Source organism: Barbus barbus, assembly GCF_936440315.1.
Source record: "Barbus barbus genome assembly, chromosome: 37".
Classification (NCBI taxonomy): Eukaryota; Metazoa; Chordata; class Actinopteri; order Cypriniformes; family Cyprinidae; genus Barbus; species Barbus barbus.
The window spans coordinates 12,925,558-12,942,693 of record NC_136715.1 but is presented as its reverse complement, the minus strand read 5'-3'; the positions used below and the strand labels follow the sequence as shown (position 1 = coordinate 12,942,693).

Here is a 17,136-nt window from a genome sequence, read left to right as displayed (position 1 = left end):
CTTAGTTATTAAACTGACTTTAATAGCCTACAGTGATTTTTGTAAATGGATGCTTTAAAAACAAATATAAATTTCCAGATGATTAGAGTAATAAAACATCATCTATCTTGGAAATTTAGTAATCTTACCTCAAGGATTTTGGTGACATGATCACAGCACCATTCTTGAAAATCATGAATTGGAGTGAAAACATAACACTGCAAAACGTGAAATTAAAAGGGTTAACTATTATATTACATAGATTTGCCTATATAAATTAAAGGAATGTTGTCAAAATATCGGACCACGGAAGTAGTGCCTAAACCAGGTTGTCACGTGACAACTGTTACTTTTCTCATCGCTGATCTGGATGAGCCTATCACAGCGATTACTGCATTATCACTGTTTACTGAATTTAACCTTTCTTTCACATTTTATAAAAATTGGTGGGGAGGGGTATCATTCGAATTTAAGACTAATCATTTTAATTAGTATATTTAAAATACTATACATTGTAATATAAAAGTATTTACAATAAGACAAAAACGTCTTGAGATTTGAATGTGGCTTTAAAAGAGGATTTGACAGTCTTGCCCCTGCACGCTCACTTCACAAAGACGGGTATTTGTCTCATATGAATAACAAATAGGCTGGTTGTATTTGCTATACTGGTTGTTAACTAGTAGTATTTCGGGGGGGGGGTGTTTTTTTTTTTTTTTTGGTCACCTGTCACGTCCTCACGACAAACAACGCTGCGCTGCAATAACGCAGAGAACTGTGGCATAAATCCCATCCATATGCTATAACGATTAGTCTTCCAGCTCGAATCCTGTTGACAGCGGCTCACTCATTCGTCGGAGAAGGAACAGATTGTCCGCCGTTTGCCGGTGTAGCTGTAACCCGTCAATTCTATTGTTACATTTTTTTGTCAGCAGTACAATGGATAAAACATTAACGTTGTATTCAGACAAAGCCGAGGACGTCGCTACCTCCTCTAGTTTCCGCCAGTTTAAAATAGATCATTTTCATCTCGATCTTAACGTGGACTTTGAGCAGAAAACCATATCAGGTACCGAGACAATACAGCTGCAGTGCATTCAGGATGGTCAAAGTGAGTTACAGCTGGATATTCACCCAACACTGTCTGTGCATGAGATCACATTCAGTCCTAATGCACGTGACTGGACCGCAACACAGTTTCTGATTCGAGACTTCACCAATTACGGGACAACTCTGGTCGTGAAGTTTCCAAAACCTTTCAACTCAGATGACAAACTTCAACTCGCAATCAAATATACAGCTACTGATGGACCAGGGGTATGCATGCAATCTGCTTTAATTATTTTTTGTTTATAAACTTCTATATTGACAGATCATGACAGCCCACTGTGATCAAAACTGAAACCTGTTCACATGTCATGAGACTTGCCAGGAAGAATTTTTGGTTTCTCTTTCTGAACCTGTTCTTGGCCTTCAAATAAGCACTAATAATTCTTGGCCTTTAAATAAGCACTAATAATGCTAAAAATCGTTCATTTATTGTACAAGCAAGCATGCATCACTTCTCTGTAGATGTCATGGCTGGACCCAGTGCAGACGTCTGAGAAGAAGCTGCCATTCTTGTACACATTTTGTTCCCTGTCCTGAACCGCAGCCTGTTTCCTGGCGTCCATACGCCCATGACAAAGAGCACTTACTCGGCTGTTGTGCAGGTAACGTCTCACCAAGCGCATGTATCTTCTTATAGGTGTGTTGGCTGGAACCAGAGCAGACTGCGGGAAAGCTCAAGCCTTATGTTTTTACTCAAGGCCAGGCTGTTCTCAACCGCTCCTTCTTCCCTTGCTTTGATACTCCTGCAGTAAAGAGCACCTACTCGGCAGCAGTTCAGGTGAGGCCATTGGGCCAGTCGAATTCAGAGATATAAAGAGGATATGGGTGTGTAAATATAATAGTTTGCATCTTATTTACATTATCTGATGTCTTGCAGTGCAACTGAATTGTATTAATCAGGAGACGATTCAATTGCAAAAAAAACAAAGTTCTGTATATAACAGGTGTTTTGAGGGAAGAAAAATAAAAGTTCTTAGTGATACACTGGTAATTGTTCTGATTTTTCTTTTTTGGTCATAATGACAAAATAATTGTCATATTAATCATATTTTGGGGTTATATGGAATTAACACTTTTATTCAGCATGGACACATTCAGTTGATCAAAAGTGACAATGTGTTACAAAAGATTTCGATATCAAATAATGTTTCTAATGTAAATAATGTAAAAAAAAAACACAATGAATATATATATAATAAATACATTAAATGTATTAAATATATATAAATGGAAAACAGTTAAATAGTAGAAATCAAAAATAGAAAAATAGTTTTAAATTATAATAATATTTCACAATATTGTTGTTACAAAATATACTGAATACTAAAATGTATTGTACTGATAGTTATAAAGAAAAGACCCATATTGTTGAATCATATATATAATAATTGCAATGTACAAGTAAATAATATATTAGAAAATGCTGTTGGTCAAAAATGTGTAAAATGTATTCATTTTGACTGTAAATCTTAATTTTGATTTATTTTGTCTGCAATAGGCTCATATTAGGTTCTCAATTAGATGAGATCCAGTTTTTCTCTAGTCTACATGATAAGGCTCAGAGTTTATTTCTTATCATTGCACTTTGAACTGTCTCATAAACACAGTAGCTTCTTTCTTTGATGCTCTTCGCTGCTATTATCAGGTTCCCGATGGCTTCACAGCAGTTATGAGCGCTAGTAAATGGGAACAGAGGAAAGCAGACAGCTCTTTCCTGTTCACCATGGAGCATCCCATTCCTGCTTACCTGGTAGCTCTGGCAGTCGGGGACCTGCAGTCTGCTGAGGTGGGACCCAGGTAAAAAAAAAACACAAAGAAGTCATATCATAAGGTCTAAAGTCTTTATTGTTTTTCTGAAATATGAGTTTTTGGTGAAAGATATTTTACTAACATTATACATGGACTATATTATATAATGTGTATTATTATTATAATAATTATTTTCAATCACATTTTCAGGACTCGTGTCTGGACCGAGCCTTGTTTACTGCAGGCAGCCAAGCAGGAGTATGATAATGTGATTGAAGAGTTCCTGTCTGTGGGAGAGAAACTGTTTGGACCCTACGTTTGGGGAAGGTGGGATATGCTTTTTTTTGAACAGCTTCATAATTCTGATGGATCTGACTTAATATATCCCAACAAGCACTTTTATTCAGTAGTGATTATATTACAGAAGACGTGTTTTGATTTGTTATGACTGTTTAGATATGACGTGCTGTTCATGCCTCCGTCCTTCCCTTTCGGTGGGATGGAGAACCCCTGTCTGACCTTTGTCACCCCCTGTCTGCTGGCCGGCGATCGTTCTCTCGCTGACGTCATTGTGCACGAGATCTGCCACAGCTGGTTTGGAAACCTCGTCACCAACGCCACCTGGGGTGATTTCTGGCTGAACGAGGGCTTCACCATGTACGCTCAGCGCAGGGTTTGCAGGGAGCTGTATGGTGTGCTATACATTATTTGACCCTTCATTGAAGTATTTCACTAATAAAGAATTCAATAAAAAGTGCCATTTGATTCTCAGGAGCGGCTTATACATGTCTGGAGGCAGCGACCGGTAAAGCTCTTCTCCGTCAGCACATGGACAACACTGGAGAGGACCATCCTCTCAATAAACTACGGGTTAAGATTGAACCAGGTAGGCCACCATTTTCAATTAGACATTGTAGGTAGAATAAACATGGCTGTCCTACATAACTTCGTTATTTTTATTGCAGAATTGGTTGTAACAGCCTCTGTGTCTTTTCTTTGCAGGTGTTGATCCTGATGATACCTACAATGAAACGCCCTATGAGAAAGGTTTCTGTTTTGTTTCCTACCTAGCCCACCTCGCAGGAGATCAGTCCCGCTTTGACGCATTCCTCAAGGTTACTTGAACAATACGTTTACAGAAACTGCTCTTAATTAATACTATTTAATAACACATATATTAATATATATTAAGACTCTTATGCTCACTAAGGCAGCATTTATTTGATCAAAATACAGTAAAAGCAGAAATATTTTGAAACAGTATTGCAATTGAAAATACATTAAATATATATTTCTAAACTAATGGCAAAACTGAATTTTCAGAAGCCATTACTTCAATCCTCTGTGCAGTGTTATTGTTTTTATTAATATTCTGAATTAGCTTCATTTTGTTTTAAAAATAAATGCTGTAAAGAACAGCAATTATTTAAATAGATTTTTTTGGTAATAATTTAAAAAAAAATTTTTTATTATTTAATGCATCTTTGCAGAATAAAAATTAATTTCTTTAAAAACATCTTACAGACCCAAAACATTTGAATGACAGAATGAATGAAAGTATGTAAACAAGTATGATAAAACAGCATTTCACTTGTGTCTCTTCAAGGCTTATGTGGACAAGTTCAAGTTCAGAAGTGTGTTGGCAGAAGATGCGTTGGAGTTTTATCTGGAGTATTTCCCAGACCTGAAAGAGAAGAATGTCCACAAAATTGAGGGTGCGGAAAAAGACCATTAGTAGCATTTCATTGTTGTAAAATCACAAAAGCTAGTCTAAATTCATACTGTTTGATCAGACTGCCTTTTGCCATCAGCTTTGTTTCTTCTCGGTTGCTTTGTTAGGTCTGGATTTTGACAGCTGGCTCAATGTCCCTGGTTGGCCTCCATATGTTCCTGACCTCTCTGCTGGTCAGGAGCTGATGAAACCAGCAGAGCTGTTAGCTCAAATGTGGGTTAATCATAACCTAGACTTGGAATCTATCTGCAAAACTGATATAAAACCATGGAAGACCTACCAAACTGTCTACTTTTTGGACAAGATCCTTGAGAAGTCGCCACTTCCAGATGGTGCGAATAACTCCATGTGTTTATGGTTTATTTTTATGCTTTAAGTAGAATGTAAAATAAATATCCCCATATTAACAGGTCACATAAAGAAGCTGGAGGAGAGCTACTCGCATATTATCGAGTCCAACAATGCCGAGTTGAAATTGCGATGGGCCCAGATTGTTGCAAATAATCAGCATGAACCAGGATTCCAGCATATTCGCAATTTCCTCACAAGCCAGGTCAGAATCTGTACATATTTATATATAATTTGTTAACATTAACGTTTATTTCTAATTCGTTCAGCTCTTTGGACTAATAATTAGATCGCTTGTATGAATAGAGATCGGTTGACCTTGTTTTTGAAGATTTTTATGTTCTGCTTTCAGGGCAAACAGAAGTACACATTACCGGTTTATCGGGCCCTTTGGAATGGATCAGAAGAGACCAAGACTCTGGCGATGGAAGTTTTCTCAGCCACCTCGAAACAGCTTCACTTCAATGTCCGCAATTACGTCAAAAAGATAATAGCTTGAGCATAAATGAAATAGAAAAATATAAGGGAAACCAATGTATGCAATGATCTGCTTTTAAAAGCACCGGGGTCTCTTAAAATGATGGGGATTTGAGTATTGATTTAATATGTATGAATTATTCTGGAAATTGAATTCTACTCTTTTTGAATTTGTGAATTATATTTGTTTTTAATAAAGTATTTTCTGGGCATTTAATTACTTCCACATTTTTACATTTTAAAATGTATTGCATTTATATATATATTACATTTGTAAACAAGACGAAATCAGAGGACATTTATTATTTGCACTTTAATATAAACATTTAATTTTAAAGTAAGTGTTAGAAATCAAGAAATGTAATTTATATATTAAATGATTGCATTTCTGGACAAATGGAAATTCAAGGACTTTTATTTTTTTTATCTAATTTTGTGGGTTTCCGGCTTTGACTGAGACAGCCAGACATTAGATGGAGTTGCAATGTGGATGGAATTACGCAAAACGGAATGCGTTGTTCGAATCGCTCTGTTCTGCGCAATAACTGCGCAGCGTTATTTGCCTCCAACACAGATCCTTCAGTCTGCATGTTCATGGGTGTGCCGACGAATGTTTAGTCTGAAGATTCGCTCTGACTGAATCTCCTTGTAGACGCACATCAGCCGTCATGAGTTACGCGATGGTAAGTCATTAAGCTTTGAAGAAGTACACTAAACTTTAATTGAAGCAATTAACTATTATTTCGAGTAAATACTGCTTTGGCATGCCACCAAGTTTGTTTAACAGCATTATCAGCACACACTAGTCATGCCATTAACTCAAAGACAAGCTATTCAGTCGTTTGTATTAAAATTACAATTTTGTCTTGAAGAAAACTAGATCAGCAGACAGTACTTTTTGAAATGGGATACCAAAGCAAAAACGTCAGAGTTTATTTTGGGAAATAACGGTAACAGATGATTCATTCAGGCATTTGAGTGGAGGATCTTTGCTGTTTTTTGAGTCACGTTTATCCTGTATATTGAAAATCCTTGAATGCATGTTTAGCACTTGTTTATAAATGATAATTTTCTGTTACGTGTTTTAAAAGTGGCTTTTAAACGGTGTTCATGTGCACTAATCTGTATTTCAGTCCACTACCATTGCAGTGTCTGTTGGAGTGGTGCTGGTCTCAACAGCAGGTCTGCTGGGTTATTATTACTTTAACAGGAAAAGGAAGCCACAGATTACCCTGATTGACCCCTCTGAAAAATACAAATTGAGACTAGTAGACAAAGAGGTATTTGCCCAGTATTTATTTCCATGTGCAAGACTTTATATATGTGGTGCTTACAAAACAAGACATTTTTCTTTCCTGCAGATCATAAGCCATGATACCCGCAGGTTTCGGTTTGCCCTGCCTAGCCCCCAACATGTTTTGGGATTACCTGTTGGTAAGTAGACTGGGTGGTGGGTCGACGGTTTCTCTAGTGCTAATACAAAGCTTGCAGGGTTTAGTCTGAAGCATGCTGAAATCCCACACCTGTCCTATCGTGTAGACTGCTTTGGATGAGAACTGTGTGCTAAATGATAAATGAGCTTAGGGTTTGAAAAGCAGCTTGTTTAAACATGCACATTTGCTTGAGACTAATCACAAACATTTGGACACTATTTACACACGGCATTAGTGAACAACATCAGATTTGTAGTGAAAATGCTGATCTGTCTTGATGTGTATCAGACAACCATGAAGGATTGCCTGCTTGTCAGTAAACCTTTAAACTAAAACAAGGATTTAAAAGGATAGTTCACCCACAAATGAAAATTCTGACTTTAATTACACACCCTCGTGTTGTTTCAAACCCGTAACACCTTCGCTAATCTTTTTGTAACACCAATTAAGATATTTCTGATGAAATCCGAGAGCTTTCTGATCCTGCACAGACAGCAATGCAAGGACATCATTAAAATAGTCCATGTGACATTTAGTGGTTCAACCTTAATTTTAGGAAGCTACGAGAATACTGTTTGTGTGCAAAGACCATTTTTGTTTTCTTTGTGCAAAAAAAGTATTCTCGTAGCTTCAGTTGTATTGTTGTCTATGCAGGGTCAGAAAGTCCTCCGACGATGAATGAAGTATGAACTATCCCTTTAATTTTAGTGGTTTTATGCTTTTCCTCATATTTCCTGATATCAATGCAAAATAAATACAAAACAAGTAAATCAATATTTGTTGAGTATATACAAATCTATATCGGCACTATTTAAAAAAATAATAATAATTTAATAAAATGTTTAAATTAATAAAGTACCAACATTTATAATATTACAAAAGATTTCTATTTCAAATAAACGCTGAAAAAAAATGATCTCGGTTTCCACAAAAATATTAAAACGTTAAACTGTTAATAATATGAAATGCTTCTTAAGCATCAAATCAGCATATTGGAATAATTTCTGAAAAATCAGTTGATGCTGAAAATTTTGCCTTTACAGGAATAAGTTAGTTAAAGTATATATAAAATTAAAACAAATATTGAAATAGTATTTCACAATATTGCTGTTTTTGCTGTATTTTTGATCACATAGCCTCGGCGAGCATAATAATAATTGTAATTATAAAAATATATAATTTATTAATTTTATAGATTTTAATTGCTATAATAATTATCATTATTGTACCTGTTTTGCATTTTAATATGCATTAACATACTGATAGAGCAAGTGATGTGTATATATAGTCACAAAATCAGACCTGTTTGAGCCGCAAGTCACCAGTAAACAGTAGTGTGTCTCCACTTGTGATGGGATCACGTGATACGGATGTTCATACCTGGTGTAAATAAGTACTTGATGTACAGACTGGGGTGTATCAACTATTAATAGTAAAGTGGTCTTTCTCTCCATCTTTCTTTCTCAAGGCAAGCATGTTTATCTCTCTGCCAGGATTGATGGTAATTTGATTGTGCGTCCTTACACACCAGTGTCCAGCGACGATGACAAAGGATTCGTTGACCTCGTTGTGAAGGTTCAGATTCTCTGTATTGCTTGTAAAAGCTCCTGGGGTTTTAAATGGTAGTATCAGAGCTGACATGCTTCTTTCTGCAGATTTATTTTAAGAATGTGCACCCAAAGTTCCCAGAAGGGGGAAAGATGTCCCAGTACTTGGAGAGTTTGAGGATCGGAGATGTGATTGACTTCAGAGGACCAGGAGGTTTGCTGGAGTACGAGGGGCAAGGTCTGACTCAGCACATTTACTATCAGTATTTGAGCTGAATTTAGATGGATGTATTTACACAGTGGTCACACCTTACACCTACATCTCCTCCCAACAGGTCACTTCGCTATACAGGCGGATAAGAAGGCCCCCGCTGAGCCTAAGACTGCAAGAACGTTGGGCCTTATAGCTGGAGGAACAGGTAGAGCGTCTTTCTCCTCGTTTCCAGTCATAATGAAGCCGTATCATTTGTCCTCCTCCCTTTGTAGGCATTACGCCAATGTTGCAGTTGATTCGTGACATCGTCAAAAACCCAAATGACACAACGACATGCAGCCTGCTGTTTGCCAACCAGGTTGGTGTTCCGTTAGAAAAGGGGTTGTTGCAAATTTACTAATGACAGATTTTTTTGTGTGTAAAGTATTAAATAAATGACGATCAGACAGATTGAACTGCTTAGCAAGTATAAAATGAATCTGTTTGCCTTTCGTCTGTCTCCCAGACTGAGAAGGACATTCTGCTGAAGGATGAGCTGGAGGAGATTCAGGCGAGGCACCCAGATCGCTTCAAGCTCTGGTTCACAGTGGACAGAGCTCCCGCAGGTATATGACTTCCTACCTAACCTACAAGATACCTGTACTACCTGTGCTTCTGAAAATCTGGGATACTCACTAAGGCTGCATCATAAATACAGTAAAAACTGTAATATTGTGAAATAGCATTACGATTGAAAATAACTCTTTCTATTGATACTTTAAAATGTAATGTATTCCTTTGACATTTACATACATTGACTTACGTGCAGATTGGGAGTACAGTCAGGGCTTCATCAATGCTGAGATGATTCAGGAGCACCTGCCTCCACCCAGTGATGACTCTATGATCCTCATGTGCGGTCCACCTCCCATGATCCAGTTTGCCTGTAATCCCAACCTGGACAAACTGGGCTACCGGCAGAGCCAACGCTTCGTCTATTAGACCGTTCTCAATGCCCAGACACAAATTACTCCAAAGATACTAAGTTGCACACAATCTTATTTAATAAATATGGCATTACAAATCTGATCATATATAGCAAATATCCTTTTTGTGGACAGTATATATTAAATGTTAGTCTGTCCAGAGGTAATTGGTTCTTCATATTAAAAGCCTGTAATTCTATAATATGGTACAGAGACTCTCTACTGTATCCTCAAGCTTTATATAGGCTTGATTGTAGCTTGATGTGCCTAAAAGCTCACAATAAGATGCTGATACTACTACAAAAATTCCTAATTTAATGCACTTAAAATGGCATCAGCATGTTACACCTGCTTTCTGAATTTAATGCTGAATATTATGGCTGGCATTCATGTTTGATGTATGTATACGTGTTATGAGATGCATTTGCTTTCACTGGAGTATTTTTGTATGCATGCTGCACTCCACATATGTTTATCTGTTATGTTAACAATATTGAATTTAAAAAGCAATGCAGGTGTTTTATATGAAATGCATTAAAGGAGAGGCAACAAAGAAGTTCTTATTAAATTGTTTTCACTGGCATCATCTTGTTTTTAATTCCTTTTCCCCCAGCAATTCATGATGGCCAAAATATGATGCTCACATTTGCATTCGCTGAGATTAAAGACTGACTAGGATGAGGATTGGGGATTACAGGAGATTGTAAACGAAGGCCAGCTGGTTTAACACAGAATACTCCATCTTGACAGACTGATAGTAGGATTTTTATCTTCCTAAAAATGGTAAAGCGCTTCAGGCTTTTCTGAGCAGCCCTCAAATGGATGTTCAACCGACACTGTCTGGTCTTTTACAATCAAATAAATCACCTGCTGCAGATTACTGCTCTAAATTTGGAAACCTTCACAAGAACCATCAAATAAATGGGTTATTGCCCCTAAAGAGCGCTGTGGCGCCTTACGAAATCTAGCGCCGCCTTTCTCCAGCAGGCGGCGCCACCGCGGCCTTAATCCAAAGACAACAGCGAGCCAGATTGAACTCGCCGTCTGGTATACAGCAGCTTTCAACTCTTTATTTCTCCACCCTGCTGCTCTTTGGTGGCAATCCGGAAGAGATCCTGTTTCTTTAACAGCAGATCCGGACATCAGGTAACAGCCTGCACGGTAAAATGCGTCATTGTTTAATCGTAACGGCAAAAGTGTGATTAATAATGTTGTAAACGCATCCAGACGGTAATTTAGCGGTGCGTAGCGGCTTCTGTCTCAATGCTAACCTGCTCTAATTACATCCCTTTTGGATTTTTAAAGGCTTTTATGTTTTACTAATTAATTAATCGTTGTTAGAGACCGTTATGTGAATCATATCATTGTTGTTATGTATCATGTAAGTGTTGATCATGACGTGCACCAGTGTTTTGGCTGCTCCTCTCCTAAAATTTAAAGCCCGTTGTTAGCCAGCAGGCTAATTACCGTTAGTCATAGGCATGAGCTGTGAAAGATCAATGCTAGTTATAACGGTTATATCTCGAAATCTGCTGAGCTGCCTACCGAGAAGGTGTATTTGGAACCATATGTGCGTTCGAAAGTTCGATTCGAATTAGTGGGGAGGATTTTTCGAAAGTTCGATTCGAATTAGTGGGGTTGGATTTTTGATTTCATCCCCGTGACTCGAATCTTTTAACTCCGTTCACAAAATAAGATGACAGTTGTGAGTTGATCTCTCAGCCGACTCGTTTTATTATGCTGTATACATAAAATTGTTTCTATGGTTGTTCCGTTTTTTTTCAATTATTAAATTATTTTTGTCAAGCTGTCGAAAAAAAAGACAACCATTACAAAATAAACAATTAAGAGAACCCAGAACGTCCTTACCTCATTTACAACTACATGGTTATCTCAACTTATCTGTCATTCATTTTCACATGTTAACAATTCTTCTTCATGAACAAAGTGTCTTATTCGTTCTTGAGCAAAACCAGAATTTCGTTTTAATAGAGTGGCTTTGATTCCCAAAGTATTTTTTCCCATTAGGATTTCACTTTGTTTAAGAGTTATAAGCCATGACCCAAAACAACCAGCTACAAGGTGAGTCATAAATATTACAAACTGAAAATCAGGTAAAAAGACAAAAGTACAAGACAATGTGCTCCGTCATCATTTACTCACCCTCCTGTTGTTCCAAACCTGTATGAAATTCTTTCTGTTGAACTCAAAAGAAGATATTTTGAAGAATGTTGGTAACCACACAGTTGCTGGTAGCCATTGACTTCCAGTTGGATTCACATATAGGTGAGTAAATCATGACAGAATTTTCATTATTGAGTGATTTAACCCTTAAATGAGGGGGGGGAAATAAAATCCAATGTGTTGTACATTGACATTGCTGAATAAAAATTGATGGCTAAATATTAAACTATTGATTTAAAGATTATGTATATAGAAAAATATATTTTATGTTCAATGTAAAATATGCTTATTTAAATAAGTAGTTTGAGATCATACAGTGAGAAATTCGCTAAAGTGTTTTGGCACGATTTGCTTGTTGCGACTGATTGCTAGGCATTTCTTTGCAAAATCATGGGTAGCTTTTCACTAGGAATTCCTCTGTTAAACAATTATTTATGAATAATTTGACATAATGTGGGCTGATGACTTCAACAAAAGCATATTCCATCAATTAGCAACCTTGTAGCTCACAGCAGGCTTGCTTTTAAAGATTTATAAGTTATTGTTTAAAGCTCAGTTCCTCTTTGGAGAAAATGAATGAGATTTTTACTACAGAAACTTAACGCTTACACACTATAAACATTTCAGTGAACAATGAAATTGAGTCAGTAGATGTAGCGAACGAGAATGATTTGAAAATCCACATTATAAAGTGCCTATAATGTCCAAATAAGCTGTTGCGGTAAACAGCTCTTTCGGCTTTGAAACGCAGTCAGTGTGAACTACTTTGTAGCATTGTGAGCAGAGATGACGCCTACTTGTTGTTTGTTTCCCAAGACTGAATGCAATTTCACAGCAAGGCAAACATCAGGAGGCAGGTTTAGACCTGCCAGTGTTCAAAGGTCCTGCAAGAGGTAAGCAGTCTCTGTTGTTGTTGTTATTACGGGTGACTGATGTTGTCATGTCTTGACTTTGGCTGTGAAGTTTTGTTTTGATTGAATGTATTACTTTTGTCCCTCAGTGAACTGAAGTGGAGGCTTCAGAGGTCTGAGACTGGTCACAGGGTAGTCTACTGATGTCAGGCCAAATCAGGTCTGCCAGTCATGCAGACTGCCAGGTCACAGAGGAATGCCACGTTCCAGCCGACGTGGAGCTGATGGAGCTGGGTCCCCTGCTGGAGGAAAACGGCCCCATAGGAGCCAAAGGAGTCCAGTCAGAGGCAAGCCACGTAATTATTAATCAGAATGCATTACAGAGTCTTTCATATTCAGTGCCAGCAGTGTTGCAGGCTCCTTTTGAGCTCTGATTGTGCCCACAGGAAGCAAACGGTCTTGCTGATGATGAAGAGGAGGATGAAGAAGTTGGAGGAGTTCTGACACTACCACTGCAGGCTCACCATGCAATGGAGAAGATGGAGGAGTTTGTGCACAAGGTGTGAACGTCATGCATAACCGTTTTAAATCTTGAACAGAAATTAAATGAAATTCATGCTGGATCTCTGTTCTGCAGGTCTGGGAGGGCCGCTGGAGGGTCATTCCCTTTCACGTTCTCCCGGAGTGGCTAAAAGACAACGACTACCTCCTGCACGGCCATCGGCCTCCCATGCCCTCGTTTCGTGCCTGCTTTGGGAGCATTTTCAGGATCCACACAGAGACCGGGAATATCTGGACTCATTTGTTGGGTAAGATTAGGGTTACGGTGTCGAGCTGTCACAGAGAATAGTGGCTATTGTGCACCTCATGCATATATTTAGTGCAAGTATGCAGCAGATCAATTACAAGAACAAACACCGCTCTAATTTTGAGAGCATGTGGGATCAGGATAAACCTTTTACTTATGCTGAAATATAATAGCTATTTTATATTAACAAATGAAAAAGAAATTTGACATTAAGATTTCAAGATTAAAATAATAAAAATAAAATAACATCAATATATAATAGGGGCAGTGACAAAGCATCCGTGATAAAGAAAAGGAAAACATTTAAAAAAATCTAAAACACATATGCCAAGCAGTGTTTTTATTGTTACCTAAAACTAAAAATATTTGAAATTGTTTTTAAATAAATACTAAAATTAAATAAAATATGAATATTAGATGCAAAAATACCATACAAACAAAACTAAACAAAATTTAGAAATATTGCTATCTGAAATTAATGTTAAAATTACTAAGTACTAGTCAAACGATTAATCACATCCAAAACAAATTTTGTTCACATAATATATGCATGTTTACTATGTATATTCATGTATATATAAATACGCACACATATAGTATATTTTGAAAATATTTACATGTATATGCATTTATATTTATATTATAAACATAAAATATTTTTCAGAAATATATACATGCATGTATTTGTATTTATATATGCATAATAAATATACACAGTACACACACATTATGTAAACAACTTTTTTGGATGCGATTAATCGCCATTAATCGTTTGACAGCAGTAATATATAGTACTGAAGTAATAAAATAATTAATTCTGAAATAAAAATAATTTAAAGAGATAAAAGTCATAAAAGATGGGGATTCAAGCCATTGTTTGTATGAATTGCATTCTAATGTATTTTTAAATAAATGAAATATCCAGTCAAAAAATAAAATAAGCATTACATTGAGCCATTACGTTTTTATTTTCCCCCACAGGGTTAATCTTATTCGTGTGCCTGGGCACACTTACCATGCTAAGGCCCAATATGTACTTCATGGCCCCGTTGCAGGAGAAGGTGGTGTTCGGGATGTTCTTCTTGGGTGCAGTGCTGTGCCTCAGCTTCTCCTGGCTTTTTCACACGGTCTACTGCCATTCTGAGAAAGTCTCTCGCACGTTCTCAAAGTAAGTTTATTGTCTTGTTCTATTATAACCGTTCTACTTCACGTGATTTTAAGTGACTTTAATCTCTCTGTTTCTCATGTTCTCTCTCTTACAGACTAGACTACTCTGGCATTGCTTTGCTGATCATGGGCTCTTTTGTACCCTGGCTTTACTACTCCTTCTACTGCTCTCCTCAGCCGCGTCTCATCTACCTCACAATCGTCTGTGTGTTGGGCATTGCAGCTATTATCGTTGCCCAGTGGGACCGTTTCTCCACTCCCCGCCACAGACCCACCAGGGCAGGTGGGGATTAGCCATAATGGTGGCAGTTTGTGCTGAAAATTTTGAAAAATCCTGAATTGACGCAATGAAAATCAATGAAAGAAATATCATCCATTTGTTTATTTTTTTAGTCATGAAGCCACTCAAAAGACATACAAGGCTGTAGCTCGGTTTGGTTTTTGCTGCAATGCACTGGGCAGCCTCACCCACAGCACAATCTCATTGGTCTAAAATCTTGCTCTTCGTAACTTCAATTTGGCTGTAATTATGAAATGGAAATTTCAGTTATCTTTTCTTCTTTATTTTAATGTTCAGCTACTCGAACAAGAAAAAAATTAAGGCTGGATTTTGGAATTTTATTAGATAAATAACTAAAACCAGAAAAATGTTTTCATTGCTTGAAATAAAATAAATGAAAATATAAAATGAAATGATCATTTAAAAATATAATCTAAATGAAAATATGAAAAACTTATTTTATTTCAGCTAGTTGCCAAGACAATATTTCTTATTTAATAAAATAAAAAGACAAAAACACAGAATAAATAAATAACAGCTAATTTAAAACAAACTATTATAGTGCCTATAAAATAACACTGCATCAAGACAACAGTGCATTACTTCACAGCATGTTGTTTTTGAAAAATGTTTTTTTTTTTAGGAGTTTTCATGGGTCTTGGACTGAGCGGGATCGTCCCCACCATGCATTTCACCATCGAGGAAGGTTTCGTCAAGGCCACTACTGTTGGACAGATGGGCTGGTTCTATTTAATGGGTGCCATGTACATCACAGGTGCTGGGCTGTATGCTGCACGAATCCCAGAGCGCTTTTTCCCGGGCAAGTGTGATATTTGGGTAAGATAATGTGCTTTTGTTTTGTCATAGCGAAGAAATTAGTTCCTTAATCTTCTTCTGAAATATAGTGATACGCACATTTTACTTACCGACTTTTGCTCTCCTCTTAGTTTCACTCACACCAGATATTCCATGTGCTGGTGGTGGCGGCAGCCTTCATTCATTTCTATGGCGTGTCCAACCTACAGGAGTTCCGCTATGGCCTTGAGGGAGGCTGCACTGATGACACTCTCCTCTGAGAGCTCTACAAACACATCCCTTTTCAATTAGGATTTTTAGTGCACACATATCTACTCATTACTTCATTTGTTTTTATTTCCCTTTGAGTTGTTTCCCTAATTGTTTTGAATATTTTTCTTTTTTCCTGTTACAAAGAGTCCATGAATTTTCATTTGATGAAAGTGTTTGTGTGGTTAAAGGGTGCCGAAGTCTGTACAAGTATCTGATAGCTGGAACATGGTGACCCTTGTTTTCATCAAACTTTCATTTGAGCACAATCTCTTGGGGTTTGAACTTGTTTGTTTTGTAGTGAAAAGAACTTTCATTGAGCTGTAGAGTTGCCCCCTCAGAATATAATGCATCTAAATTTTGCTTATCGTAAACAAACAATTCTTGACAATTTGATGCACACACAAAGTATTGCCCAAAATTTGATGAATAGAGCAATGTGTTTGACTGGAAAAGGGCAAGCAAGGGTTCGAGGGTTTTTGGTAAAATCTACCTGCTTTGAACACTGAGAATTTTTAACATTTACTTCTAGGTCAAATAAAACCATATACAGGTCAACTGCTGCACCTTACAGCACAGATATCAAATATCATTGTTATTAAAGCCTCTGCATTGATATATCTGTGCAGTCTGTAAAATATAAACTTTCCTGTAAACTATAAGAATATTCCTGTGCCTTAGGCCACTGGAAATAGGATTAGAATAGATGGGCCAAAACTACAGTGTAGTAAATGTCATTAGTTTCAAGCACAGCTGGTTAATTTACTTAAGCAAGCAATCCAATCACGTTATTAAAAAGATAACATAAGCAAATTAAAAGTCTGACCTTTATTGATGAACTTTCTCAAACTGCTGTTTGTAAAAAGTAGTGTTTGATCCTTTTTAACTAAATAAACTGTGGCTTTACCACTGAGATTAAACTATCCATATATTCATGTGTTATGTGTAGAGGTGGTAAGTCATTTACATTTAACTGAAATGTGAATGTTTAAATAAATATTTATGGATCATACGCTGTCTTTCTTTTATTTAGTGGATTTATATGATGGAGATTAATTGTTCTCGCAACAATGGAGATTTTGATGTCCACAATTTAATCCCTGGAAGTCTATTTTATTACACGTTTACATAAAAAAATATTCTCCCCCCGAACAGAGACATTTTTTGCAAATTATATCTAAGTAAATAATCTAAAATATGCAATAGTCCATGTGTGATATATTCTCT

At 36.9% G+C, this 17,136-nt stretch overlaps 3 protein-coding genes across 12 annotated transcripts; all 3 read left to right on the top strand.

Annotated features, from left to right (window-relative positions):
- The first annotated feature begins 814 nt into the window (after positions 1-814).
- On the top strand, positions 815-5,789 carry LOC306856563 (aminopeptidase B-like). Its single transcript, XM_079395921.1, has 11 exons — positions 815-1,296; positions 1,727-1,867; positions 2,735-2,886; positions 3,049-3,165; positions 3,295-3,530; positions 3,611-3,724; positions 3,841-3,953; positions 4,445-4,553; positions 4,678-4,902; positions 4,981-5,123; positions 5,271-5,789. Exons 1-11 carry the CDS (start codon positions 919-921, stop codon positions 5,415-5,417), a joined length of 1,875 nt encoding a protein of 624 aa, XP_079252047.1. The 5' UTR covers positions 815-918; the 3' UTR covers positions 5,418-5,789.
- Positions 5,790-5,846: 57 nt separating this feature from the next.
- LOC306856497 (NADH-cytochrome b5 reductase 3-like) lies at positions 5,847-10,139 on the top strand. The gene is made up of 9 exons (XM_079395832.1): positions 5,847-6,078; positions 6,529-6,675; positions 6,757-6,829; positions 8,297-8,403; positions 8,484-8,613; positions 8,711-8,794; positions 8,862-8,947; positions 9,095-9,194; positions 9,398-10,139. The coding sequence occupies exons 1-9, from the start codon at positions 6,064-6,066 to the stop codon at positions 9,568-9,570; spliced, it is 915 nt and encodes a 304-aa protein (XP_079251958.1). The 5' UTR covers positions 5,847-6,063; the 3' UTR covers positions 9,571-10,139.
- Positions 10,140-10,274: 135 nt separating this feature from the next.
- LOC306856776 (adiponectin receptor protein 1-like) lies at positions 10,275-16,920 on the top strand. Of its 10 annotated transcripts, none has more exons than XM_079396238.1 (11): positions 10,561-10,715; positions 11,583-11,636; positions 11,768-11,840; positions 12,555-12,631; positions 12,739-12,936; positions 13,036-13,149; positions 13,227-13,398; positions 14,379-14,565; positions 14,660-14,847; positions 15,488-15,681; positions 15,792-16,920. In XM_079396238.1, exons 5-11 carry the CDS (start codon positions 12,793-12,795, stop codon positions 15,918-15,920), a joined length of 1,128 nt encoding a protein of 375 aa, XP_079252364.1. In that variant the 5' UTR covers positions 10,561-10,715; positions 11,583-11,636; positions 11,768-11,840; positions 12,555-12,631; positions 12,739-12,792; the 3' UTR covers positions 15,921-16,920. The 10 variants fall into 10 exon arrangements, with proteins under 10 accessions (XP_079252366.1, XP_079252363.1, XP_079252364.1 ...); XM_079396239.1 differs by having other exon boundaries at positions 10,568-10,700; XM_079396242.1 differs by having other exon boundaries at positions 10,699-10,795.
- The last annotated feature ends 216 nt before the right edge of the window (positions 16,921-17,136 follow it).

Excerpts from the sequence above, each read along its gene's own strand:
- LOC306856563 (XM_079395921.1), top strand. The coding sequence starts at position 919 with ATGGATAAAACATTAACGTTGTATTCAGACAAAGCCGAGGACGTCGCT. Across the intron at positions 1,297-1,726 it reads CAGCTACTGATGGACCAGGG|GTGTGTTGGCTGGAACCAGA; the intron begins GTATGCATGCAA and ends ATCTTCTTATAG. Across the intron at positions 3,531-3,610 it reads GGTTTGCAGGGAGCTGTATG|GAGCGGCTTATACATGTCTG; the intron begins GTGTGCTATACA and ends TTTGATTCTCAG.
- LOC306856497 (XM_079395832.1), top strand. Across the intron at positions 6,676-6,756 it reads TGAGACTAGTAGACAAAGAG|ATCATAAGCCATGATACCCG; the intron begins GTATTTGCCCAG and ends TCTTTCCTGCAG. Across the intron at positions 8,404-8,483 it reads TCGTTGACCTCGTTGTGAAG|ATTTATTTTAAGAATGTGCA; the intron begins GTTCAGATTCTC and ends TTCTTTCTGCAG.
- LOC306856776 (XM_079396240.1), top strand. The coding sequence starts at position 12,793 with ATGTCAGGCCAAATCAGGTCTGCCAGTCATGCAGACTGCCAGGTCACA. Across the intron at positions 14,566-14,659 it reads GTCTCTCGCACGTTCTCAAA|ACTAGACTACTCTGGCATTG; the intron begins GTAAGTTTATTG and ends TCTCTCTTACAG. Across the intron at positions 15,682-15,791 it reads CGGGCAAGTGTGATATTTGG|TTTCACTCACACCAGATATT; the intron begins GTAAGATAATGT and ends CTCTCCTCTTAG.